Source organism: Drosophila willistoni, chromosome 3R, assembly GCF_018902025.1.
Source record: "Drosophila willistoni isolate 14030-0811.24 chromosome 3R, UCI_dwil_1.1, whole genome shotgun sequence".
NCBI lineage: Eukaryota > Metazoa > Arthropoda > Insecta > Diptera > Drosophilidae > Drosophila > Drosophila willistoni.
The window spans coordinates 5294007-5321785 of NC_061086.1; the positions used below are offsets into that span (position 1 = coordinate 5294007).

At 36.1% G+C, this 27779-nt stretch overlaps 2 protein-coding genes across 7 annotated transcripts; both read left to right on the forward strand.

The window, feature by feature from the left end:
* Positions 1-1626: 1626 nt before the first annotated feature.
* On the forward strand, positions 1627-21893 carry LOC6651702 (uncharacterized protein ZK1073.1). Of its 6 annotated transcripts, none has more exons than XM_015176926.3 (10): positions 1627-1830; positions 2492-2661; positions 19312-19362; positions 19438-19501; positions 19562-19890; positions 19977-20048; positions 20309-20317; positions 20738-20850; positions 20913-21075; positions 21478-21893. In XM_015176926.3, exons 2-10 carry the CDS (start codon positions 2572-2574, stop codon positions 21712-21714), a joined length of 1128 nt encoding a protein of 375 aa, XP_015032412.1. In that variant the 5' UTR covers positions 1627-1830; positions 2492-2571; the 3' UTR covers positions 21715-21893. The 6 variants fall into 6 exon arrangements, with proteins under 6 accessions (XP_015032412.1, XP_046865908.1, XP_023036196.1 ...); XM_023180428.2 differs by having other exon boundaries at positions 1628-1830; positions 2492-2634; XM_047009952.1 differs by lacking the exon at positions 20309-20317.
* A 1920-nt stretch (positions 21894-23813) lies between these two features.
* LOC6651704 (exocyst complex component 4) lies at positions 23814-27605 on the forward strand. Its single transcript, XM_002072889.4, has 9 exons — positions 23814-23952; positions 24108-24448; positions 24504-25281; positions 25341-25465; positions 25529-25813; positions 25874-26275; positions 26331-26934; positions 27001-27207; positions 27279-27605. The coding sequence occupies exons 1-9, from the start codon at positions 23896-23898 to the stop codon at positions 27453-27455; spliced, it is 2976 nt and encodes a 991-aa protein (XP_002072925.1). The 5' UTR covers positions 23814-23895; the 3' UTR covers positions 27456-27605.
* Positions 27606-27779: the final 174 nt, after the last annotated feature.

The following is a 27779-nucleotide window of genomic DNA, read 5'->3' on the forward strand; positions in this document are numbered from 1 at the left end:
ATTAAAAGCTGAAAGGTTCTTCATTGTAAATTAATTATAGTTCAGTTGCTTAAGTATTCCCGAAAAGTGGCATTGCCAGCTTTTAGATTTGTCTTTTGTTTAGAAATTTCTATGTAATTTTGTCCGATTTTTATTTTTTATTGAAAAGTGCAATTCTTAGCAGGACGACGAAACGTCTTGATATAACTATGTCTGCCCGTTTGGAAGGAAGCAACGCCGTAAGAGCTGCAGATCTGAAATTTTACATGGATCACTATTTTATATAGCTTCCATAGGAACGATCGGTCTAAATGTAACATTGTTCAGAAAAACAATTTTTGCTTCTTATGGGATTATCACAAAAGACTCTTTGGTCATTCTTTTTGTGCCCTTGCAAAAAATGTATATTAATTTTGGTCAGAAGTGTGCACCGGATAGAAGGAAGCATCTCCGACCATATAAAGTATATATATTCTTGATCAGCTCGACGAGACGAGTTCATATAGCTATGTGTGTCTGTCCGTCTGGATCGACGCGATCTCGTCCTAGATCGTAAGAGCTACAGAGTTGAAATTTTGGATGTGGGCTTGTATATACTGCACAGTTTGTATATATTTTGGATTTATCCGGATCGGACCACTATATCATATAGCTCCCATACAAACGGCAAAGTCATGAACAGTGACTTTTCTCGTTGACTTCATTATTTTCCGAGCTATTGTCGAAATTTAATATTAGTGAGTTTATTACACTAACAAACGACTGTGCCAAATTTAATCAATCGGGCGACTATATCATATAGCTCCCATGGGAACAATCGAACAAAAATAACTTCGTTATTTCCTGAGCCGTTCTTTCGCAAACATTAGACTTATTACACAAAAAACTTGCAAAGGCATACAAACTTCGACGCAGTCAAAGTTAGCCCTGGCCCTCTGGTTTTTATTTGTTTTGTCTCGGAATTTAAGCATTAATTCTATCTATAATTAGTGTTTTTTAATGTTATATTTTCGCTAATATTTGAAAGGAAATATAGGCAGTAACTATCACATTGCTTTTACGGAAATTCGATTTTTTAGATAAGATGTTTTTATGCGTTGACTTGTAAGGGTGTACAAAATTCGTTATGGCTAAAGCAACTAGTCCAAATGCACCTATGTATCTGCTTTGATTTTAAAATATTCACATTTATGTACCGATATTTGTTTAATGATGCTTCATAAAAATTGTATATATAAATTTGACGTACATCCTAATTTGTTGTTGTGATCACGTCAATGACAAAATTATCATAATTTAGTGCACTTTCATTATGCAAATTGATTGTCCATTGTGCACTAATCAATCTAAATTTAGATCAGTTTGTCTAAAAAAGGGTCTTTAACCGAAACTTGTTACATTGAACTGCATAAACAATGTGGGGGGGCGGGTTCTTAAAAAATTACGATCACTCAATTTTGCCGTCTACTAAAAGAGAAAGAAAATGTACACATATACATATACATATATGTATGTATGTTTTTGTGCATTTTCCGCTCGCGCCGGGTATAACGACAAATAACGAACCCGCTTTGTTGTTGTACTCTTTATTACCGAAGCTACATAACAACATCTCGCTGTCATGTGTCATCAGTCCAACGACAAAACTCTTTAGCACAAGAACCCACGGGACGCTTTTTGTGCGATCATTAACGGAATTTTCGGAGACTATTTTAACGGATTTTAAAGCTAATTTGGCGCTAAGCATTAGCTACTTTTTAATGCCAGTTCGCGATAATTATTGTGTATCTATTTACACCGAAATAGGCAGCTGAATTGTGCATTAAAGTGTCATTGTTTTTCGCAAAAAGGGTAATGCGTTTTATTTATTTTTAAACAAATTAATATGTGCATGAAATTAATTGAATTTTTGTGCCAAGTTGTTGTTTGTCCCATAGTGTGACCGCCAAAAACCAAAAATCTTTCTAATATGTGCGAAATGTTTAAAAATTAGACTGGTTCTTTTATTTTGTATGAATGCCAACAATAGAAAAGGAGATATACTTAAAACAGATATAGAAAGTTTTCCCTTTCGAATCATACAAAGTATCGAAAAAAGACTATTTGAATTCAGTGCAAATTGGTTTAATGCTCTACGAAAATAGCAGTAGACTTAGTCTTGATGAAATTTCAACCTACATCTGATATACGTGATAGTGTCTTTCTAGTCAGGGTTGAAGACCCAGTAATACGAAGCTTAACTATTTACAAACCAAAGTTTAGATTCACAGTGCTTCTTAATTTTTACAATGTATATCAATTTTCCGCTTGTATATATTTTTGCATTGTATTTGCATTTATTGACCGTAAATATTTCGTGCATAAATATTATCGCATTGCCTTTGGCTTTAAGCCTTGTGATACAATATTTATTTAGTATTATTAAACAAAGTGCCAGCGTCGATCCACATAGTCATCGATCAAATCGCCTAGATAAGTGATAAATATATGTATTCCTTTTCTTTCTTTGCAGTTACACACTTGCTGTTTCGGTCGTTGTTTCTATTTATTTTGGCCCACAGCAAAAAAGAGAAGAGATTTCCGTACCGAGTCATGTCGATGGCCGCGGAGAAACGAGCCTCCTTTGCTCGCCGTGCCGAGAGTCTGGTGGAGAGGGTGAGAATTATGAATACCATCTATGAGGTATGGGTATCAAGTGACCAAAAATCGTGAGATATAAAATTTCGTTCCATTGTTCTTTGTTGATGTTTACTCCCCGCCCAACAGTTGTTTTGAATTCAATTCGATGCTCATCAGCATGGCCCATTAATTGTTCTATAAAAATGGAATAAGCATTTGTTCTCATACAGCTAAACGAAAAGAACAAATTTCCCCATACATATACACATGTGTACATACTGTGTATGTAAGTGAGTGGGCTCTACACATACATATACATCCATACAAGTGGGTGGGTCAAAAGTCGTCACCACACTTAAAACCTTCAAGTGTTTCTGTTAAGCTTGCTTGATTGCCCCGACTGCTTTAATTAATCCCAAATACAATATAAAATATATCCAACGTAGATAAGGTTTGCGACATATTCGATAATAATAGGGCAAGAAATGATGTATTATTCAATTTAATCGTATACTAATTTAATTTATGGACAATGCTATGCATATGTAATAAAATCTTGGTTCGAGAAGTTACCACTCTGAATGGGCAGCAGTTTATTAACAAAAATCTTCAAAGAAGTTCCCAACTTCTGACTTGTTCAGTTGTTCAATCACCTTTCAAGTCAGTTTCTACTAATGTTGGATAAAAATTGATAATTTTGATTGAACTGTTAACTTGTTCGTTTTTCGTAGGCATTTTGAGTTTTATTTTGTTAATTATATCTTTAGCAGCAAAATTAGCCAAAAAGAGCTAATGAACAAAAAATAACAGGTGAACAAAAACGAACAATAAAACGAGAACATGTTCAGTTGCAGTAACACTCAACACCAGTTTCTACAAAAATCTGAAATACTTCTAATGAATTTTTACTTTCATGTAATAGAAATCATAAAATGATTTTTAAAATAAATAAATGAATAAGTGAATCTCTGAACAGTTGAACAAATAACAACTTTAATCACCTAAATCATGTTCACTCACTTACATTCAATTTTTCCCAATCATGAGAAACCAAAAGGTTATTTGAGCTCCAGAAATATATATATTGTAGACAATCCATCATGCTAGCATGTTATTCAGTTAAATTCAGTTTAGTTCAGCATAAGATAAGCAAAAAGTTCATCACAGTTCATACTCACAATCAGAGAAATATTTAATGTAGCTCAAATGACTCATACGCAATGTTGCCGATAAAGAAGCTACTATTTCCTTTGAGCTTATAAATATTTTTCGCGTACTTTAATTTATAAATAAGAATGCCCCATTTAATTCACCCGAAAGCATGAATTGCCAGTGGGGCCAAGAGAAATGTACAAGGTCGCGTTGTGTTTGTTGATAACAACAATGTTTGGCGCTGAAAATGATGATGATTATTACGAGGATGATGGGACGATGAAAGTGAGTGAAGGGAATGCTTGGCCACTTGCCAATTAGTTGCCGCAAATTGAATTGAAATTTATGGTTATCTTATCTTTATGTACAAATGTTGATCCTTTATAATATTTTGTGATTTTTGAGATATTTTAAACTAAAACCAAATAGTTGCCCTTTGTGGATTTCTGCGTGTACACAGGGTATAAATAGGTCTATATGCAGTCTTTGCTTGTATACGAAATTTAATTTCGTTGTCCAAATATCTGTTGAAATTGCGTAGTCAATGGGCCTTTGCAATTTTCATTTAACACAATGCCAATAAACCAATTAAAAGCATTTCCCAGTCACTGTCCGAATAAAATTAATTGACAGAGAAACAAAAAAATTGCCCATGTTGCAAGAGAAGAACATCAGAATACACACACAATGCAGCATTAATTGGGAGGGTTAACCGAAACAAGCCAAACTATTTTTAGCACACACACAAGTTGAACGCATTATCCAAAGGGAATGGGGGGCAGCCATAAATGACCCATTTCAAACATAAATTCCATTTAAGGGAAAGAAAAATTATTGCCAAATTGTAATGCACATAATTATGAGCTAAAATCTTGGGCAACATGTGCCCTCAATTGGGGGTAATAAGTTAAATTAGTGCAGACTGACTTGGCATAATTTTCGAATAAAAATAGAATGAGTAAAAGTAAAAAGGATATCCATACTAGAATCGCCCCTAGATATGTATCTTAACTTATTTTATAATTATAGAAGTATAGTTTGCAGTTGCGATCTTTGCCGTTCTTTTTTCGCTTCGTGTAGTTTGAATTCCCAACTTCTTTTAGCGAAGTTGGGTTTAATACGTTGTAAAACTTTACCTTTTGTACTTTTTGGGATAGACGAAGCAAGATTTCGCTGCTTCCAAGCAAATAGCTGAATTTTGTTCAATCAAGGCTCAAATCTTAAGTAAGCTGTTAATTTGTAATCAAATTCAGCCGCAGATGGGCACTTTCGAGTCCTTTAAGGAGGGATAATAGTTTTTACTTTTTTGGTTGGGCCTGCAATTTGTGGACAATGAGGCTTATCAATCAATTTCGTTTATGGGATGCGCCATGACCAATGAACTCATTTGCATTGGATTAGAGTTGAATTTATTATCAGTCTGCGACTTTGGCGAAACAGGACGATCAATGTCTTCATCATGAGGAGTGGCATATCTGAGTTGGGAATGAGGCCATTGGAGCACGCCAAAAATAGCAGTTGAAATAAATTGAATGAAGGAGCGCGTGGGTTCAAGTGGAGTAAAATGGAACTGTGGACTAAAGTGGGCGGAGTGGCGGAAAGCGAGACAACGCCAGTGTCGGGAGCAGCAGTATGAACATAACGAGCAAAATAAATGAACGATAAAAAGCTAATAAAGAGCAGCATAAATAAATGCGTAAATATTGAGCGAATATATATCGTGGCAACATTTCGCATTTCGCTGATGGTGAGGTGTGTTTTGTACTTCCATGAAAAAAGCGTGTCTCGCAGATTGCCAGCCACTTGAGAGATTCCTGGCAAAAGGACTTCCTCAGAGGAGCTTTACTCCTGGCACTTGTCGCGCTCTGTCATTCTATCTATATCTATCTTTCTCTAGCTTGGGGTTGTTTTCCTAGCGCACATGTTTGCGTTGTCGTTTGAGCTTAAGTGCTCCTGCTGGGAATGCTCTCGAGGCATCCTATCCACCTCCTGGCTCTTGCTGCTTCTCCTCTCTCTTTATTAGATTTGTTGCTTTTCCGTTTTTTAAAGTCGTTCACTTCAATGTTCAAGGTCGAAGACTTAAAAAACAATTTAAATTGTTGGAAACACTTGGACACGCTTAGACGAACTCCATCTACCCTTATTAATGACAGATTCTTCAGTAAGTCCTAACAATTTAAATCGCATCAGATTTTGAGTTATTTAAATGTTATGTCTTTTAAGGAATCGTCCAGAAGACCAACTTTGATTAAGAGAAAATTGTTCAAACTCAAATGAAAAGATTCACATTTTTCTAAAGTCACTTGAGCGGAAACCCGCTTTGGCATTCTTTCAATAACAATAAAAGAATTTAAAGCATTAAACAAACATAAAAAAGGGTATAGATTGAAGTGAGACCGTCTCTACAATCGTGAGTTCAGTATTTAAGAACTTTTTATCCTTCGCTTTTCCTTCCTGACTTCCAAGGATTTGGTTTGGCAGAATACAGGAATGAATTGTCCTCGCTCTTTCCTTTCCCATCCTTTGTACGTACCTTCAAGTATGCAATGACAACTGCAAACTGCTTCTACATCTCTCACTCACTTTTCCCCAACTTTTGCCTTTTCCCCTTCTAAAAATCCTTTTCTCCCGCAACTTTTCCTCTTTTGCGCATACATAAATCGCGTTTGTCATTGTTTGTTCTAGGCACCTGCCTGGATAATTGTAGTCGACATTGTCCTATTTGTTGTTGCTGTTTATTGCCATTCTTTGTTTTTTTTTCGTTTGTTTGTTTGCTTGTTCTTTGCATTCAACTTTTCTGGTTTCATTTTGTTTTTAATTTCTTTTTGTGCGCGTTAGTGTGGTGTCTTTGTCAATTTATTTAAATGAAACGCCTTTCGAAATTAAGAGACACCAGAGCTAAGCGAAAGACAGTGAATTTTTGTGCGCTTCAGAAAATATATATGTACGAAAAGCAAGAGTATAGACATAAGGATGGAATATATGTAAATATACGGAAAATACGTGCACATACATATAATGAACATCAAAATGTTTTCCTGGTGAACGTTTAATGGGATTTAAAAATGACAAAAAAATTTGCATCTCATTTTATTCCTTTTGGTGTCAATGACAGCAGCAACAAAGAAATATTCAAAATATAAAGGGGAATGCTTTTGCAATTTTATGCGAAACGACTTAAAGTTACCCTATCAAATGACAAATGCCAAGAAATTTAAAAAAATAATCGTCATATTCATTGAGTTTTACTGGGTAGAACACCATTCGGTCTGCTTTTTACACTAAGTTCGACGACACCCTTTTACCCTGTGGGCATAGGGCATAAAAACAGTTTAGACACACAACAACGACAAGAATTTTCGTTTAAAGTTTAAATATTTTCATTGGGCTTAATAGAATATATATTCACGAGGATTACCATATCCGCATAAACAGATATTGTTTAACATATTGCTTGAAAATTAAATTTGGCAAATCATTGAAATCAGTTCACAATTTTCAATTTCCATATACTTGTATATATTTATTTTTGTATTATCTGTATTTGATTTCTCTCTCTCCCTGTATACAATGGCAAGACTTGGTCTTCTCTTGCCACACCGGCTTGACCTAGCCCACGCATATTCCTAATGCGCATTTTATGTGAAAGTTGGGTCAGATGGGTGGGAGAACGACTGAATGGAGGAGGCGCAGAATGTGAGGCAAGAGCAGGAGGGTTTTGCGCATTTTCCGCGCGCTGACAAATTAGCACATCAAAACAAAAAGGCGCTCAGAAAAAGAGCTCACAATAAGAGCACAAAAACAACTAGCTACTGCGATGGCAATGAAGACTCTGCGAAATAAAACACAAAAGAGAATGCCGCAAAAAAAACCCAAAACAAATGATATAAAACCAAAGGGATTCCTTTTATATCAACCCCGCAAATTCACCATAACATAAGAGCAAATACACTCACACATACACAAACACACAGCATCTGACACAGACATACTTTGTACACGTCTCGAACATACATACAAACGTACATATACATTCATTTATATTGCGTGGGCGTCCGAAAGCTTTGCGCTGAAAAGTAGGCAATGAATGTTGGTGGCAAAACAGCGTTGCCAGAAAACTTAACAATTTCAAATAATGCATTATTATTGTTAATACAATTAGCTCAAATAAGAGTTGTGAGTTCACGAAGTGTACTTCCTTATAATATTTATTAAAATTGATTTGGATTGAGAAGGGTTTTACAAATAATTTCTTAAATTTCACATTGCTTCTCTATCTTTTTTTGTAACTCAAAAAGTAGTTATATTTTTGGCATTTATTCACTTTAATATGCCATTTTTTGTTTTAAGAATTAAAAATGGCAAAAGTCACCACAAATTTATAGAACTCAAACCTTTACGACTTTACTTACATTTTATTAATGTTATTATATATTTTTTAGCCTATAAACAAAAAAAAAATCTCTATCTCTGAAATTTAAATTTCTTGTTCAATTTTCTATTCCTTTTGCTTTAAAACGTTATATTTGTTAAAAGTTCTTAGTTGAGCAAATATATGCTACACATAAGTCGTCGTGGCTTGCGGTCTATAATATCAAAAATATATAAAACATTGTTCCAAAAATTAAATTTGGAAAAATTTGTTAAGATTTTTGCCAATCATTGAAAAATCTAATTTATTTCAGATGCCAAACTTTTTGTGTTGTTGAAATATAATAGGGACGGCTCAACTACATGGCAACTCTGTATTTACTTTCCTCCACCAACTCTGACCTAAGGCAACGTTTCAACACTCTGCCCTTCGTTTGCGTTTTACTAGGTAATGTGAAAGCTTTCTTTTTGGCAATATTTTGCAAGGCAGCATCCTTTGGAAACTGCGTCTGAGATGCAGGGGACACAGCAGTTGAGACCATTTCATTCATCACATTTGCCTCCTCGGTGTTCGGTGTTACTTTCACCAGAGTAATCGGGTCTTGTCTATCGGCTCAGAGTGCGAACCGGTCTCGCATCATTCGTGAAATACCTGGCACAGTCGTTGCCAGGCATTCGAACATTGCAGTCGGTAAACTGCTCTCCAAACGGGGGACTCTTTAACAATCGAGTGTGTTTTCCAATTTTGTACCGATTTAGCTGTGAAAGCTGCTGTGCGCCTAATCGAAGCATCTTGTGTGTGTTGTCGCTGTCGCTCAAAACTGATACGCAATAAGCCAAGCCCAAGTCGTCAAGTCAAGGTGTCCTGTTAGAGAGCTATGTCGAAGCCAAGCACACCAAGACACGGTGGGGCTGCCTCACCAGCGCCAGCCGAGAAGATTAGCGTAAGTTTTACACGACAAGACAATGAGACCGTAAGACACTTTTGTTATGGAATGTGAGTGAATAGTCGCGGTTGTGTTGCCTACAGATATGATGAAATGTTTTGCATACTTATTTGGGTTAGTGTGTGTCTGCAGAGCGCGTCCTGTCAAGTGCTTAAATGCGCTTTTTGAGTTGCCAGTGTGTTTAATTATGTATGTAGTCACAAGAGTGTCGAAATTTGTGAACTGGAATGCAATTTTTCACATAGTTTTTCAGCTACGTGACATGGCTTAGTTTTTTTTAGTAAACAAGCAAACACTCGCTAACACACACAAACTTTAAGCTGGGCTTTGGTGATCAAATTCAGTTGCCGTGAAGGCATGGCGCGCATAACCTTGATATGTTAGCTCCCCAAGCTTACCGTTTTCGACTCAAAGGACATAGTATACTTTTTGACTTTAGCCTCATAAAAATTGCATAACTCTCTTTCTGCATATATGTTTTTTTCCTTCCGTTTTACTTCTTTTTTTTTGTTCCTTTGACGTTCCCTTTGTGGCAGAATATTATTGCGGTTGTTATTGTGTTATTTGTGGCTATAACCATTGCGGTAAATGTTCCATTTTACGTCCCATTTGCGGTGTACCATCTGGCAAGTATTAATTACATGAACCCGCAAGCAGACCAAAAACAAATTTAGGTGACAACAAAAATGCTTTTACCCTATTTATTAAGTTACTAATTGGACGATGCTCACCCATTTGGATAATAGCCACATGCTGGCAGCATTCACAGCTCTACCTAGGCTTACAATTAGTGGATTTTCTCTTTGACTTGGTAAACTGTTGCGATTTCAACAGAACAGCATGAGAAAGTTGAAACTTTTCACAGAGTAAAATGAGCGGAAAACTTTCCTATTTATTTATATCCGTTTCTAGAATTATTTTGAAAGGACTCTTAATTTGATTGAGTTCAGCCCCAAGTGCTTATTGTCATTACATAAGAAATGAATATACCTACATATATATTTCAATTTCATAATTTGAAAAGCATTGAAAGATTGTGACGTATAAAAAGTATATACATATAACTTATGAAAAATTAAAATATCGTAAAAAAATTTTAAATTACTTTATATAAAAGCTCTAGCTTAAATATTTTAAGAGCTTACTTATACATATAGGAGTAAGGAATTAGGGGCATCTTGGGTTTCTGCAATAAAACCTAATGTTTTGGATTCCCAAAAAAACAATTTCTTGTTGTTTGATATTCGAACAAAAAATTGCCTAGTTTTGTGTGGTCGTACTTTGACAGAATCGATTCAAAATGTTTTATATTACTTGTCCTAGTCAAATTAACAATAACAATTTGACTTATTGTTATAACAGATATTTTTCCATTTATAATTGAACTGAAGATTTTGATTTTCTACTTTAGGTTTCTTTTGAAGAGGCTTTGTTTCATAACCCAAAGTGCTTTTGTAATAGTTTCTTCTTGATGGCTATAAACAGTTTTTGACTGAATGAATATATCGTTTCTTTTTATTGATACTCCTCAGCACTCAGTTTCTTAAATCGACCTATTATGTACTTAAAAACTACTGAGCAAAAATGGTTTTCGACTATCAATCCAATGAAACTAAGACTGTTGGAAAATTTCTTTTGCTGAATTTTAAAGAATATTTCAAAAGTATATTTGCATATATTAAAATGGTTTCACTTGTTTTGATTGATAACAAAAAATTATTTGCAGCTCTAAGTAAAAAGTTGAGCCACATCAAAGTAAATGTTGTCTTTTTTCTAACAAAACGTAAACCGAAATAACGTCGACTAAAACATTTTGTGTTTTCGGATAGATGCAGCAATATATGTACATACAAAACACACACTTTTAAAAAATGAAGCATGAATATAAAACACACACATTCAAACATGTGCATTTGTTGTTGTTCTTTGTTGCAACAAAGTTTACTTATTTTTCCACAAGAAACGTTTACTAGATACATATTTATATCTAACTAAACTATTTTCAAGGTGACATTCAAGCTAACCTCTTAAAAATTTGTTGTAGATCAGAATTATCGCTTGATAGGGAGAATTCTTTTCTCACATAAAACCAAATTGTGTATTTTAGCCACGCTATTTGTGTCTTATTTTACAAACATTTTTGACAACATATCGAAAAGCATGAATTTGTATATTTATTATTTAACAATTTCTTAAAACTTCACGTCGATTATAACCTTTTTCAAGAGTTTTACGAGCGAAATGGAAACTAACTTTTATAAGTTATTAGACTATTTTTCTAATTCAGTTAAATTCTTCAACTCAAACTTAGTTTTTCCCCTGGATAAAGAACTCACATACAGAATAAAATTCCTAGACCAAAATGTTTGCTATAAATTTGCCATATTTATACTAATTTTGACATTCTGCAGCAAATTTAAGTTGGATATTTCTCATTAAAAGCATTGCAAACAGTAAAAGCAAAATATACACAATAATAATATGCTAGTCCCCTGTTCTGGTCGTGTGTTTGTGGGTATGTGTGTGTGCACAACCAACATTCTGTGTAACCACATTTGTATGTGTGTGTGCTAGCATGTGCTTGTAGGTAACTAAATATTGGATGCGCTCCTCTGAGATTGCAATTTCAATTTCACTTTGCTGACTAAGAAGATTTTCTGATAAAAAAAAAAAAGAAAACCACAAGCAATATATTTTTGCATTTACGTTTTGTTCTTGAGTTCGCTTTTTTCTTCTGTGTCCCCTCTTTTATACGTTGCCTTTTGCCTTCAGTTGCCTTTTATTTCGAGCTTTAATCAGTTGGACCCGTATATAATGTGATTTAATTAAGAAAAAAAAAAAAAAACAAATTACGCCAACTAGGGGTGAATAGAAACATGGTGAATAAATTGAAAAAACTATTGCAATTTTTCTCAACAACTTTTTAAATTGATTTTTATATTTTGTTTATTTTAGTTTGTAGTTTGATATTAGCTCAATGAATCCTTTACAGAAATCAACTTGTCTTTGGGCGTCAGTTACTCGTGTTTATGGGTCACACATTGAATAAAACTTTTATTACATGGAGAGAAAACAAATAATGGAAATCTTTTAGTTTTTCCCCCCGCCCTGGGACAAGAAAAGTTTGTTTGTTAGTAAGAAGTTTTTGCTATCGTTGGCTTTGTGGGAGAAAAGGTTTTGGCTGCTCTTCAATTGCATTCTGTAGCATTTAAAGTGCGCCTTGAGGTTGAAAGAACAAATTTTATGATACTCTATATGTATACTCGAATCTATCCAATTAGTTTGAATAGAAAAATCCTTCAGAAAGCTTTGACTTGAAGTCAAAGTCATCTGTTTGCCGATCAGGGAAGGAAGATGGACTTTTCTAATGAGTTTTGAAGAGTTTGTTTTTAGTTGCGAGGTTTCCTCTGCCTCCCATTCCATTTAGCATATTCTTACGCCTAACCGTGTGACACTCTTGACGAGATTTTTTTTTTGCTTCTATAATAACTTTTTGCGTTGGCAAAGTGTCAAAGTTTTCGATGCCGCATGGTAACATCTCGAGTCCTGGGTCCTGCAGGGCTTAAATAACATTTAATTGGTGGCTTTTAACTGACTTTAGATGTAAAATTCTCCCTGTAACGCTGCAGTTTAAAGTATTTTAGTCTAGGACTACTTTTAATCCTGTTTAACCGCCCCAATTACTGCATTTTTGACATATTTGGTTTTCATCAATTTCTATGCGTTCAATAAAATGTGTTAAATATTTCAGTCATATATTATTGAGAGCAATAATAAAGCATGCATTAGGTATGCCAGGCAGGCCGGAATTTGTCGGAGCAAAAAAGTGAAACATCAATTTAATAAACCCACAAACACACAGACACACACCCGCCGCACACCCGCAACATGTCACTTTGGAATCCCAATGGCAGATACAGAGGACGCGTCACATGGTGGCACTACCAAACAAATCTATATATTATATATAGGCACACACACACACATACGGAGAAGGTCAAATCGGCCACCATGGATGAGGGCTAAGTTGTTGATGGAAATGCTTTGACTGCAAGTGCGGTCATGAACCGAAAATCCATTTACACTTGAATACATTTTCAGAGCCAAAAAAGATGTGTGGCAAATAAACTTTCATCTCTCGAGCCATAAACAAGGCAAACACAAAAAAAAGGAACCAAACGGCGAACGCTGATGTTAGGAGTTGCGTAGGAGATGAGGAACCCTTAAAATTAATGCAACAACTGTGGGCAGACGTTAGAGAAGAACTCAAGACGGAATCAAATCTAAAATACCGACAATTCGTTTAGACTGACGGAGGAAATACTGATTAGCGACAAACTGAAGGCTGGAGGCTAGAGGCTGGAAGCAAACCATGTGACCAGGATGGGCTTGAGTGGCAGCCAGCACTCTGTTAGATAAACTTTGTGCGTTTAAGTGGCAAGAGCAATTCAGTTTCTGTTGAAGACTTTCCTTTAGTACACTTGACTGCGGTTGGAATATTTTTTCTTTTTTTGGTTTTATTCTATTGTCATTCACGGTAGCCTTAATTGCTATTGCGGTTGAACAAAGAATGGCAAAGTGAAGGCAGGCAAACAAGAGCCACGCAAAAATAGTTGAAATATATATACATATATATAGTGAAGCCAGAAAAATCTAGCCAAATCGTAACCAGTTAAATAATTAATAGTTTCATTATTTTCGTTTTATTGTATGTATATTTTTATTCTGTAATTAAGAGTCACTCACTTGGATTAGCTTGATCGAAGCCTCAATTTGCTGTGTGTCGATATTTGAGATACATTTTGCTACTGCCAATGATAAAGTCATCAGGATGAGAAATCATTTTGCCTCTTTTGCCTTACGGAAAATGCAAAATCCATCAGCTGTAAGCTGTAATCTCGACTGAAATGACAGACAGGTCCGGACATTCAGGGAAAAACAGAGTGAGATGCTGGGAGAAGGGGGGGAGAACTAAAGAGATTGAGACACATGAATGTCCTGGCCATATTTCGAGCTACAAATAGCCGGGGCCATCGTATTTAGTAAGCACTCGGGGGCCCCACAGCCACGTGATTACGACATTAAAGCTGTTAACCGAGTAGGGTTTGGGTTTGGGTAATGGGAACTGGAACTGGTACATTATCAAAACCGAAAGCGCACCGAAAAGAAAGAGAATTTGAGCCAGTGAGGGCAAATGTAGAGCAAAGTAGGGTGATGGTTCGGATGCTACATACACACATACATAGTACATACATAGTATTTTCATATGCTGGGGCAAAACTGGCAACGTCAACGAAATCAAAAAACAAAATGCGGGGCAAAGGATGCCTCAGGAGGCGGAATCAACCTACCAGCAACACTACTGAGTCGAGGTAGCAACAACGAGGTCAATGAGTTGACACGCATAGCGGCAACAAAATGTGAAAGTTTTATCCTAGGGCTTGAGGGCAATGCCTTTACATTCACATCATCTGCGATACATGGTTGGTTGTTGGCATTTTGATACCGATTCCGCTTCATACACATTCCCATTCATTTAGATATTGCATAAGCAAATGGTACATATGTATGGTCATTCATTTTTTGTTTTTTTGTTGTTGCAAGTTGACCAGACATTTGAATCAAATTTTAACCATGTTGCTTTTCAGTTTTTACAAACCAATGAACAAATGCTTTTATAAGTGTTCAGGAATAATAACAAGCTTATAGAGTGAGATTACATTACTTTCATTTCCCTTTTAATTAACTATCGATTAAAAGGGTATTTAGTCTAAAGTCGAACTCTTCTTATGTATATACCATTTTCTTTTTGGGATCTTACACATCTTAAGACAACGTACAACTTTTGTATGACAGACATAAATCAAGCGATTCAGTCAGTTGGCTTTTTAATTGACTTGATGGTCTTCTGACTCTCTGACATCAACAAAGACAATACCAACAAAACAGCTCACAAGACAGAAAATCGTTGACGCAAAAGCAAATAAACAATTGAAATTTACAATTGCGCCGGCAGCAACAAAATAAAAGTAGAAACCGTTTAAAACAAAAACGAAAGAAAACAAAAGGCAAACACCTGAATTGAGTGTAAAACTTTTTTCTCATTACGTATACGACATGGTATCTCTTTGTCAAGTCCATGGCAATTTCTGCCATCCAGGAAGTAACTTTCATATAGGGTAGGGCACATCACTGGCTTAATCACTGAGTACCTAGAAAATATTCAGCTCGTTGAGTATATTTAGTAAGTTTAGCTAAATTGTTTTCCAATTATTTATAGCATACTTTTATGTGCTTTCAATTTAACTTTTTGTTTAAATTTATACATACATTGCATTTATATTGCACCATGTTTGGCCCCTTTCATATTTCTCTTTTCTTTTGAGCTTATTTATTGTCTTTTCAAAATTGGATTCGAAAACACTTTTAGAGCAATTTATTACAGATAATTTTAAACTTTTCGAAAGAGTATGTGACTAGTCTTTACACCTATAGTTAATTCATAATATAAATTTTTCCAAGTCGTTTTCAAACGAAAATCAACAGCCTTTTCGACCACTTTTCAACTTGCTGTTCTCAATTTGACGTTATGAAAAATGTATTTTCTTTCCTTTTTTGTTTGATTTAATATTATTGGTTGAGGGAAGCTTTCTCAAGCAAAATCGTTTCTAATACAAATTGTAAAAGAGTGGAAACACAGTTAGGAAATTTTCGAATTTTTTGCTCAGCTTATTAGGTCATTTCCGAATTTCTTCCAAGTCAGATAACTGACATTTATCGGTCGATCTGTATACTTAGTTTAAGGGCAACTGAATTCTGTCAATCTGAAGTTTGCTTTCGTCATGTTTCATCTTCTGTTTCGGGCACTGGTTTGTAACTTTGTCAACCGTTGAGCATCAATCATTAATATGTCAACCAGCATACCAGTGGCTGCTATCGTCGTCTGTCGTCTTGGATAAGGCGGGGAGTGTGGTGAATGAGCATCACCAGGTCGTAAAGTGCACTCAGCTAAAAGGGAAATGCCTTCACACTTAACAGACATGCTATCCCATGTGCCAGTTACTCGTTCATCATCGTTCTATGCGTGTGTGTGTGTGTGTGCAATTTATTGTCAATTTCATTATTTATAAGCGATTTTTATGGCAACATTGCTATGCGGTTATGGTTATATTTCATCGTTTACCTCTGGTTCTGCAGGTGTGAGCAATTGTTTGCGAATCGACATCAACAGCTAAAAGTTTCAAGGAGCAGCTGTTGGATGGCAAAAACTTTTGTCCTTTGGCTTTGGAATTGTGTGAAGAAAATGTAGATGCTTATATATTTTTTATTTACACGCTTATAAAGCCAACTGAATTGCTTTATAAAACAGCATTACATACATATAAACATTTCAGTTCAGCAATCAAGCAAAAACTTCTTTTTTAAAAAAAAAATTGATAGAATAGAATTCCAAAAGAGCTGAGTTAGAAAACTAAGTGAAATTCAATACTCAATTTAAAAAAGCTTAATTTTTGGCTTAATTTTGATTGATTCATTTCGTATTCACTAAAAAATAGTAATCAAATGAAATCGATTACTGAAATATTTCTTGTATAAAATTCATGAATAAATTGAAAACAAAAAAAAAAACAATTAGCATTTATGCAAATAAACTGCGCTTATTTTCATTTTCCACAAATAAACAGAAACAAAGAAATCGCATTATATTTCAATAGAGCATTGGCATTCTATTTATTGTTGCAAAAACTTACACTTAATTAATGCCAATTGATTTGTGACGGCATGTGCACCATTTGCTTCTTGTTTACTCTGAGCAATTATTCCCAGTTACATGTTTCCATTTATCCTCATCTACATGGACAAGTTTGAACGTCATCATCACCCCGGAATAGGCGGAGTTGGGATGCCATACCCACACACACACATACACGCAGACACATATATATAGAAATGTATTTATTTGCAACGTGTTCACCATATTGTGGCACTCAAATGCAGTTGCAGCCTGCAGGACATCGCTCTCTATGATCTATGGCCATGATAGCAGGTGATGCATTATTTATTTCAAAACAACATAAAGTTTTTATGGTTTTGTTACTCTGAATTCATTATTTTTGTTTAATTGACAAATAAAGTAGTCAATATTATATGTTGCAGGGTATTAAAAGCAATAAACCATTGCCAATTCGATCGAAAGAATTATTCATTTTAAAATGCAAAATTCTTGTCTCAATTACACGCATCAATTACATAATTACATATAAGTCGAAAAGTAGTACAAGTATTTTAACAAGATTTTGAATAACATTATGTTTGATAAAAAATCGTAAAGATTTAAACGTTTATCCTGTTTTTGTTGGGTTTATAATTATCCAAACAAATAAATGCAATGTATCATATTCTACTTAACTCAATTTAGTTAGCCATTAAAAATTGATTTCACTACTCTACGTAATCTAACTTTTTAGGCACATTTATTACCTTGAATATAACAGTTTAACTATAACATTTTTAAAATTTATTTTACTTGGAGCTTTTTTTGACTTTTTACTTGGTCACTGACTTACTTGACTAATCATCTTACTCACTCTTTCATTTTTACTCACTTAGTTGCAATCTTTCGAATTTCGTTAATACATCCTTTTTACAATAGTCTAAGGACTGTTGGGATAGCTCGGAACTTAATAAAGTCAGTAAAGACCGAACAAATGTATCAGTGAACTCGTTTATCAAAGTAAGTCGTTTGGCCCAACATCACAACAGTATAGTTAGTAAAGGGCTTATAAAGTAGCCAATAATCTAAATATTTTTATTAACTCTTGGTAAGATAACTTAAAAACATGTTCCTCCTTTTATGCTTATATAGATAATACCGCGACACCAAATTTTGTTTTAATTTTTAGGCTCTTTATGCTCAAATTATAAATTTCTTCAGTGTTATGGATGCTTAAAATTGATTACATGTGAGCAAATGAATTTGCACTCAAAACTCGGTGGCTCAAATTGAGAACTACTGAAGCTCTGATAATCTTGTTTTTCCAGCCCCAAAGTACTTTAAAACATAGGTATCTATTTTTTATTCGAATTTTATAAAAAATATAACATTCGACGGGAAATTCAATTTTTTTTCTTTGCGAATTTAGAAAAAAGTGCTTTGGTATAAATTACACACAAAAATCAGAATTTCAAGTGACAATTTTGTTGGTGCTGAATTGAAATTTTGTGGCATGCAGATTATCTTCTTCAGTATTAATGTTTTTATCGATATCTGTACTGCTAGTCGAAAAGGCTCATAATCTGAATACAATAACCAACAAATTATCTAATGGAAAAGAAGATGAATTTCCTTTCACTATATTACCTCAGAGAGATATTAAATCTTAGGGCATTTAAACTTCAATATAATTTAATTGGCAATATGCTTTTAGTTTACTTAACTCAATGGATATTGTTCTCCCATATCCCCCGTAAATCCATCGCCACGAGAGCTTTGCACACACACACACACACAGACGAACGCATTTACATATAGACACACACACGCAATTATTCTCATTTTCATTTGGATTTCCCTCGGTTCGTTTATTCTCCACTTACATAGTTGCTTACACAAGCCCCACTTGCGGCCTGGCAACCTTTCAGCTGGCTGAATGAATGAAAGAGACATTAAAGGGCTTAGGCAAATTCTTTGCCCAAAAGATATTGAGGTGGAAACGGCTCGAGAAATGTTCTCCGGTCCCGTTGCTGGTCTTTTGACACTTTTATAGTTTCATTCGATTTCAATAAGTGTCATCTGGTAGCAGACGGATAAACGATTTTGCGCAAAGAAGAAGAGGTGGTAAATTTTGTGGTTTTTATTTACTTCGACAAATTTTTTGACAGTAGCAGAAGAATTGATAGCCAACTAGAAGCAGGACAAAATGACACCTCAGGCCAAATTTGATTTGGCAAAATAAGTTTAATTACTGAGGTCAGGGATTGAGCTGTATATAAATTGTGGCGAATAGGGTTGCCAAAGTAAACTGCAGTCACAACTAATTAGTGGGTCATGGCAAAGAACTCAAACTCATTTTGGCACCAACTTTTATATTTTTTGGTCATTTCATACCCAGTCATTTCTCACGCTTGAGTTTGCGTTAACGTGAAAATGATTCAAGTGCTTTTGGTTTTTTGTTTAACAAAGTTCTCTCTGTGAAAGCGCATTGGGCAAGTAATTAAATTAGTTTAATTTACCATTTTACAGAAATATAATATCAGCACCGAAAAATGCGGCGATTTGACCGTAATTGTACAGGTTAGTAAAGTGCCTCAGAGAAAATGGAATCCAATTGTAGGAAGGAAATTGTAATGGTTTTATCTTCGTATATAGGGCGATCTATCGCAGCAGGAGAAACGTGCCGTATTTATAACCGTTCATGATTTGGGCTGCAATCGTAAGTAGAACAACATTATCATCATCCAAATCCAATGACCAATCCATGTGTCTTTGTTAGATAACTCCTTTCAGGAATTTGTAAGCAGCCCATCCATGACGGAAATTAAGGAGCGCTCATGTTTCATACACGTCGATGTGCCCGGTCATGCTGATAATGCCGATGCCTTGGCCGACAATTTTCCATTTCCATCTTTGCAAGCTTTGGGTGAGGATTTAGTCACCGTTTTGGACTATCTGCATGTGAAGTATGTGATTGGATTGGGCGAGGGGGCGGGAGCCAATGTATTGGCCCGCTTTGGCCTGGCCCATCCAAGTCGGGCATTGGGCCTGATTCTAATCAATGCCACGGGCAGTGCAGCCAGTGTTTTACAGTCATTCAAGAACAAGGTGAGTGAGCCATGAAAATCCGCAATCGTGCGAGATTTGGAGTGTCCAATTAACCTGCTCATTTGTCTTTTTCCCATTAATTGCAGTTCATTAGCTGGAAAACTGATGAGGTGGCCCAATCAGCTGAAAGCTTTCTAATGTATCACAAATTTGGGCATGTAAGTAACTATTATTAGTAGTTGTTGTGTTTCGAGTCTCAATATTACATACTTACATATTGTACACCGAATATCCTGTTCTCTTTTTGCTGTGAAAGTGAACACACATCGTCGAACTTTGTGTTGTTGTGTGGTTAATTGATTAATTCTCAGTGTCATGTTGTATTTTTTCACTTTACAATTTCTTATTCCATTTTATGTTTGAATCCCTAACAACGACCAATCGAACGGAATTACAAATACGTTCGTCTACGCTCAAGGTTATGGAGGTAAACCGAAAGAAAGTCTCTATATTAAATAAGTCTCGATCTCTCTCTACAATCGGTTTTCAATACTCTGCTAGATACCAAAAAATTGTTTCATAAGTTTAGATTTTTTTATATTTCATTTAAAGCATGATTCTTATGTTTTCTCATTACTCTTTTTATTTTTAGCGCTCGGTATGTAGTTTCCCTTCGACAGTTCTAACTGAACCAACAAATTGGCAAATATCTTCACCAAGAAGAAAAAATATTTGAAATTTTTATCCATTTTTTGTTTTACTTTTTGTTTTTAATTTTGCATGCTTTTTGCTTTTGATGCTTTTGACCTTGTCTTATATAGTGTAGATTGTTGTATCCTAAAATTGCTTTTGTCTTACTGCTGCACTGCTCGATATAATATTTTTGGTAAACTAAACTACTTTATAGCAAATTGTCGGTGAGAATCCCGATAAGGAAAAAATTGTGGCTGAATATCAGAAGCGTTTGCATCGTTCGCTCAATAGCAAGAATGTTGGGCTCTATGTCAAGGCATTTATGAAGTAAGACCTAGTTAAAGATTTTCTTTCTCACATTTACTATAAGGCATTTCTTGTAATTTCAGTCGCAAGGATCTAACTCTAAAGGGTTGCAAAGTGGACGTCATTTTGATTACTGGCATGCTAAGTCCCTATGCCTCAATGGTTGAGAAACTGCATCGAGATGTGGAGAAGGAGCGTGTCACCATATTGAAAATTGAACGTGCTGGAGACGTTTTGGCAGATGCTGTAAGTATTGCTTTTTAGCAAAAGAATTTCGACTTTGATATCCTTAAATAGACTATTGGTCAGTGTCTTTCGGTCTGTTTATTTGCTGACTGTCTGTCTGTGACAGTCTGTGTCTATTCAAGCTTATCTCTCAGTTTTAAAGCTATTCTTAGCGAATTTATATGTGTGGGTTTATATACAAAACCCATTAATAAGAACCGACCCGATCGCACTTCTATGATATATCCAAACCAGCCAAAATGTTATGATATACGAAATGATTTTCTGCAGGACACACTCATGAAATAGTTATTTGAATGACATGTTTGTGGAATTAGGTCCCACCCAGCATTTGGAAGATTGTTTTAACAGATTACCAAACACATGTTTACTTATTATAAATATTCTATACACATTTTTCAGCCTGGTAAAGTGGCGCAATCGATCTTGTTATTCTGCAAAGGACAAGGTCTACTTACCTCGGTGGTAATGCCAGGAGTAGATCGTGGACGAGCCTTCTCCACCGCCAGTTCGGGATCCTTTGAGAGCGCCAATGGTTCGCGACGTTTGTCGCGAGGAATTTCTATGGAAGATTACGATAAGCCCAACATAAGGCGACTCAGCATTATGAACAGTGAGTTGTTGCCCAAGAAGGAGTAATACGTTTAAACACTGCTTCAGCTTCAGCCGCAGCTGTAGACAACAGCGTCAAATTGAATTACATAATTATTAGAAAAATTACCTTTAGTCTCACCTGAACACAACACACACACACACACTCAAACGCAATGTATTTTCTAATAATTTAGTCCAATTATTAAAGAATTGTAATATGCCAACATTTTATTAGCAATCACTTTTAAGAAACAAAGAAATTAAACAAAAATCTGCATAAATTTATAAAACAAAAATCGACGTCGACAAATCTTTTAGAGAATACTACCTACATATATAATATTTATAGACTTAGACTTGTAAAATCCCTTATGATATCCCACCTGTAAAAATGAGAGCAAGGCAATTCATATCTCAGCGTCTAAATTGACGAAAATTAAACCCCCCAAAAACCATTTACTAAGTAACATATTGTGGCCAAGCAATCATCTATGCATATTATGTGTATGTAATACCTCCGATTGATTAATAGTACCTTAATACGTAGCAATTGAAGTAGAACTTTGACCCTTGTTACTTTATTTTCATAACGACAATTGAAAAAAGGTCCCAACAAAACGAATTTCGGCCGTGCTGAACTTTTCACACCCTTGCAGTTTCTTGAGAAATTTAATACAAACATAATGAACACTTTTTGATATACGAAATTGAATCTGAAGCCGCGAACCGGCTAATTTGGTAATCAAAAACGTTTCCTTTTGTGTGTATCCGACCAATTTTCTTATATCATGTATCTTATCCCATGTATCTGCATGGGAATAAATCTCTAAAAATCGATGTAAATTTTAATGCAACGCAAACCAACGGCCGACAAAAGGCACCTACACGAAACAATGTTTATTTATCATACCAACGAAAATGTCACACAAATTAATGAGAAAAATATATAAGCAATTCAAAGCCAAATTATTGTAGTACAGCTTTCAGGCGCTTTTTTGTATTATTATATAAATAATATCATATCGGCTTTTAGCAATATTATGTATGTAGTGAAGAAAACCAATATAAATTGTATACATTACATACAAACCGAGCACTTTGAAAAGTTAGCTGCAAACACATCGTTACCGAATAAAAACTTATAATCAAACACGAAAAATTGTAGAGCATTTTTATTATTTAAATTAAGTGTTAATATATGTAAATCTAACATCAGTTAATCATTCAACAGTTAAGGAGACTTTCCAATTTAATCGCATATATATGGATGCCCCACCGCCACAAAAGCCGCCCAAAGAATTTCATTATGGAACGCATCATACGAGTTTTTTTAAACCAACTTTGAAAATGATTTACAAACGCTGATAAAAAGTTCAGCAGAATCAAAATTTTTGTTCCCAATAAATACATGAGAAGCGTAAAGCAGTAGCCGGTGCCATAAATGAACTTTTAATTTATGCTAAATTATACAAAGTAATCATCAACATGCTTACAAATTTGGAAGTATGATTGAGACAAATAAGAATTTTTTCAAAGAATGAATGATCCTAACAACATAATGCAGAAGTCTCAGTTTTTCGTACAGGTTTTCTAGTAAGTTATAGAAGTCTATGACAATATTTCACTTTACTTTTTTATGACATTAAATAATTAATTTGGCATTGCGAATTTAAAGAACTATTCAAATTCGATACATTCTACTTCGATAATAAAAAACGATAGTTATCGATAAATATGCACTTTATTTTACGTCGATAAATATGGACTTGACTTCAGTGCTGCCAGTTTGGCTATTTTAAATCTATTCTAGCTAAACAAATATTTTTTAACCTTACATGCACCCTTAGGGTAATATAAAAATTAATGTCACCAAAATGTATATTATAGGCAGAAGGAAGCTTTTCCGACCTCATAAATTACATGTATATACTAGTTTAGTATTAACACCTATCTGGGTCAATGCAAACTTCTCCTAGACAGTTCTACATAAGGCATTCTACTTATGTGCGACAGGCACTGGATATCTAGGACTCAGCCGGATCGGACCACTTTATAATGTAGCTACAAAGGAAACGATCATATTGTACCTTTATTTCAAAACGTTGATAAATAATGTTTTTAGCTATTAGCTATTTTCAGCTATTCTTGTCAACACTGTTCGGCTGACTCGTTATAAGTTGAGGGGTCCGATATTGTTAAAAATTGGAAATAAATAAATACATCCTAATGGACCCACCGCCGCCAACTAAGCCTCCCCGCGGAGTCAAGTATGGCAAGGATGAGGTAAACAATACGGAATTATGATTTCCATACATTCTCGTTGGCTTTAGCCAAACCTAGGCAAAGCGAAAATGATGACGACACTTCTTGTTGTTGTCATCACTCCCACTTTTTAAAATATCATCTAATCTGGACTTTGTTTCGAATTCTGCTTGTAGTCAGCAGGCTGTGGCTTCCTGGTCAACGTTATCAAGTCTCTGGGCTTTAGTGAGACCAACGAGGAACGTCAGAAGGAGAAGCTAAAAATCGAACAAGAATTCAAACGTTCGGACCTGCGACTCAATGAATTGGTGTCTCGACATGATCAACAATTGACGCAGGTTCTGCCTCTCTTTAGTCAGGTGGCCATTGAGATCACAGCCAGTCGTGAGCGGATACATGCGGTTAAAGAAAATCTGGGTGCCTGCAAGAGATTGCTTCAGTGCCGAAAAGATGAACTGAAGAAGATGTGGACAGATGCAGTGCAGCACAAATATGTGCTGGAGATGCTCGAACAAATGTAAGTTTTTTTCATCTTATAAGTGACAATTTGTGACAACTTTTTTGGATTACAGCCAGGAATTGCGAAAAGTGCCTCAACGCGTAGTCAGCTACACAGCTAAGCGACAGTATTTGCATGCAAGCAAGGCTCTCACCGATGCCCTGAACACACTCAATGGACCACTGCAAGGCGTTGAGGGGTTGGCCGATTTACGAACGGATTTGCAAACACGTCGTCAACAGCTCTATCATCGTCTGCACGAAGAGCTGGTGACCCAAGTATACAAAAATTCAGCAAACGAAGCCCTATTCGCCTTTCAACGCTCCAATTCCAGCCGTTTGAATTCTAGTTTCACCCGGGGAATAGGAGTGCGACGTTCAACAGATCGTATTGAAGCTAATGCCAGGGTACGCAAGGCTCTGGCCGAAATGGCCCAGGGCTTTGATCTGGAAAACGCTGAGATAATTGAAGATGCAGATCTAATAGATCCCGAACTGAGCATGAGTTACTTTATCGCCATTATTGTGGAATGTTTTGGCATGCTGCACAAAGTGCCCGATTCTCTGGAATCGCTGCGTGTACAAATCCAAACAGAACTTTTGAATGTGGTGCGTCATACCACGCAACAGTTGTCGGCAGTTGTTGCAGTCGAAGGATCAGCCAACGCTGCTGCAAATGGCAGCTCCAATCCTTTGCTAATGCTGCTAGAGATTATATTTAAGCAATTCAAGGCAATCGCCAAGACGCATTCACTGGTCTTGAAGAACTACTTGGCCGTCGGCCAAAAGTATGCAGTTGTAGGACCACAACCCTATGATTTGACAGACTTTTGGGCCCAGGCCCAATCTGTGGTAAGTATAGTACATTAAATTGAAGATTTTGAATGAAAATTAAACCTTTGCTCTTGCAGTTGCAGCTTTTGTTGACCGACTATTTAGACATACAAAATGCAGCATCGGATGAGGGCAATTCAACTGGATTTGCTGAGCCAACTAGCAACATTAATTCTTATTTCCTAAGGCGAAAAGTTGCAAGGTGAGTAATCCAACGGAAAGTAATAAAAATTTTAAATTTCATCTCATTCATTTCACCTCTCAGCACCAAAAGATCAATGTTCAAATTCGACAAATCGTCACATATAGCCAGCTCAGGTGGCAAAGAACATAGACGCAATGCATCGGATGTTTCCATAGATGATAACTTGGGCTCTCAGCTGGATGGCAGCGGGAAGGGATCGACCAGTGGCATTTTACCACACGAAAGAAAACAACACCGGGAGAAACTATTGATATGCACACCCGATCAAAATGTAATAACCAAAGTTTACTTGCCACTTATGGGCTACATACAGGAAATTGAGAATTTTATGAAATGCAAGCCGGGGTAAGGGATCGTTGTCTTTTCTTTTTAAATTCTCAGTTGAACCTTTTTGTTTTCCCATAGGCAACCCTGTAGCCTGCATGATTTTGTGGATAACTATATTAAGGAGACATTCCTGTCCAAAGGACACAATCGGAATCTGCAATTGACCATTGAGTCCTTGTCAAAGAATCAAGACGCCTGGCGCACGATTATAAGCCCGGAGGAGATGAGAGCTCTCAATTTGAATAGACCCTTGTTGCAGTCAACTGTGATGGTGGAGCGTCGCCTGGTCGAGACGAAAAATTTGATACAAGACTTGCCCTGTTATTCCGAAGAGTTGCTTAAGATGGTATGTGCCCTGCTAAAGGAGTATCGAGAGAATTGTCAGGCGGCTTACCGAGGCATTGTGCAGCCAGATTCCGAAGATAAGCGTATCTACAGTGTAGCCTGGCTAAAGGATGAGGACATTAGTCGTTTCCTTAAGTAAGACAAAATCCATGTGATAGAATATATTATCTTAAATATTAATTCAATTTAGATCGCTGCCTAACTGGACTGATCTGAAGATCTCTAGCCAGCGAACTCGGCAAACTCGAAAGCTTCAACGCGGTAGCTTTGAGCCTTCCGAGGAAGAGAGTCCATTTCAGGTGCAACAGCGTAATATACGCGAAGCGGAAATGCTCACCAGCAACTTGGGCGAAGGAGGCATTACTCAACGAGAGATTCTGGACGACATTGGGGTGCTTAAAGAGCTGGCAATACTACAGGAGAGCATGGAATGGTTTTCCGCCCGTGTCTCCGAGTTTGCCAATGAGCTGCGACGTCCGCTTGTGAATGGCCTTAACGCCATATCCGCAGAGTGCACTGCCAACATTGCCATCAAAGATGGCACCATTAAGGTTATGACAAACCTGGCCTTGGAATTCGATGAACTGGCCAATACCTGTCTCCTTGTTTTGCACCTGGAGGTTCGTGTACAGTGCTTCCATTATTTGCGTTCCAAGTCGAGTGCAAGGAATAATAGTTACGTGGGCTCGAAGGATGACATTCTAGAGCCAGATCGTCAGGTTCAGGTGCTGACCAAGCGTTTATCCGAAATGGATGAAGCGTTTAGTGCGACTCTGCATCCGCGCAAGACAAGGGTGAGCAGCCCCTTAAAAATCGGATTAATTCACAGTAGACTGAAACATTTCTTCTTCTTTTTGCAGTACGTCTTTGAGGGACTAGCTCATCTTGCTTCTCGGATTCTCATACAGGCATCCAATTACCTGGAACACATTGATCAAATCACTGTGCAACGTATGTGCAGAAATTCGATTGCCTTGCAACAGACCCTAAGCAACATAACCGCCTCCAGAGAGGTGGCTTTGGATCAAGCCAAGCACTTTTACGAATTACTATGCATGGAGCCTGATGTAAGTCCGATTCTAAATTTATTTCCTAAGATATTAGTAGCTTATAAAATAAATATGTTTGTGTTCCGCAGGAAATACTTAATGCATTGTTGGAGCGTGGAACACAATTCTCAGAGATGCAGTTGCTCAACGCTCTCCAATTGTCGTGCAGGGCTTGCGGCATTACCGATGCCAATTTACTGGCTTCCTATCAGCAAAAGCTTTCGGATATTTTGGGTGCTAAGCCATCCAAGGGTATTGTTGTATAACAGTGTAAAGTTTATTTAAAAAATAATTATACCACACACTCGCATACACACTTATCAATTATTGTTTATGGCGTGTATGTGTAAGTGCAAATTATACAAAAATGCAATAATTGTTTATTTTAACTATTCGAAATAGAAATGTTCTAAAAATATTCGAATGTGGTGTCAATCGGAACAGCAAAACGGAAAAACATTTGATCACAATTTCTGCTGCCCCTTGTTGCCTAGTTTTTAAATGATAGATAGTATTGGGCAAATGGCAACAGAGTAAAGAATCTTTATGGACTTTTTCTCTCAAAGAATTAATTCGTCAAAATATTTAAG

Bases quoted from the DNA above. Each gene is read 5' to 3' on its own strand.
- LOC6651702 (XM_015176926.3), top strand. From the start codon at position 2,572: ATGTCGATGGCCGCGGAGAAACGAGCCTCCTTTGCTCGCCGTGCCGAG. The intron at 19,363-19,437 runs GTTAGTAAAGTG...CTTCGTATATAG, and splicing joins ATTTGACCGTAATTGTACAG to GGCGATCTATCGCAGCAGGA. The intron at 20,851-20,912 runs GTAAGACCTAGT...TTGTAATTTCAG, and splicing joins TATGTCAAGGCATTTATGAA to TCGCAAGGATCTAACTCTAA.
- LOC6651704 (XM_002072889.4), top strand. From the start codon at position 23,896: ATGGACCCACCGCCGCCAACTAAGCCTCCCCGCGGAGTCAAGTATGGC. The intron at 25,282-25,340 runs GTAAGTATAGTA...TTGCTCTTGCAG, and splicing joins GGGCCCAGGCCCAATCTGTG to TTGCAGCTTTTGTTGACCGA. The intron at 26,935-27,000 runs GTGAGCAGCCCC...TTCTTTTTGCAG, and splicing joins TGCATCCGCGCAAGACAAGG to TACGTCTTTGAGGGACTAGC.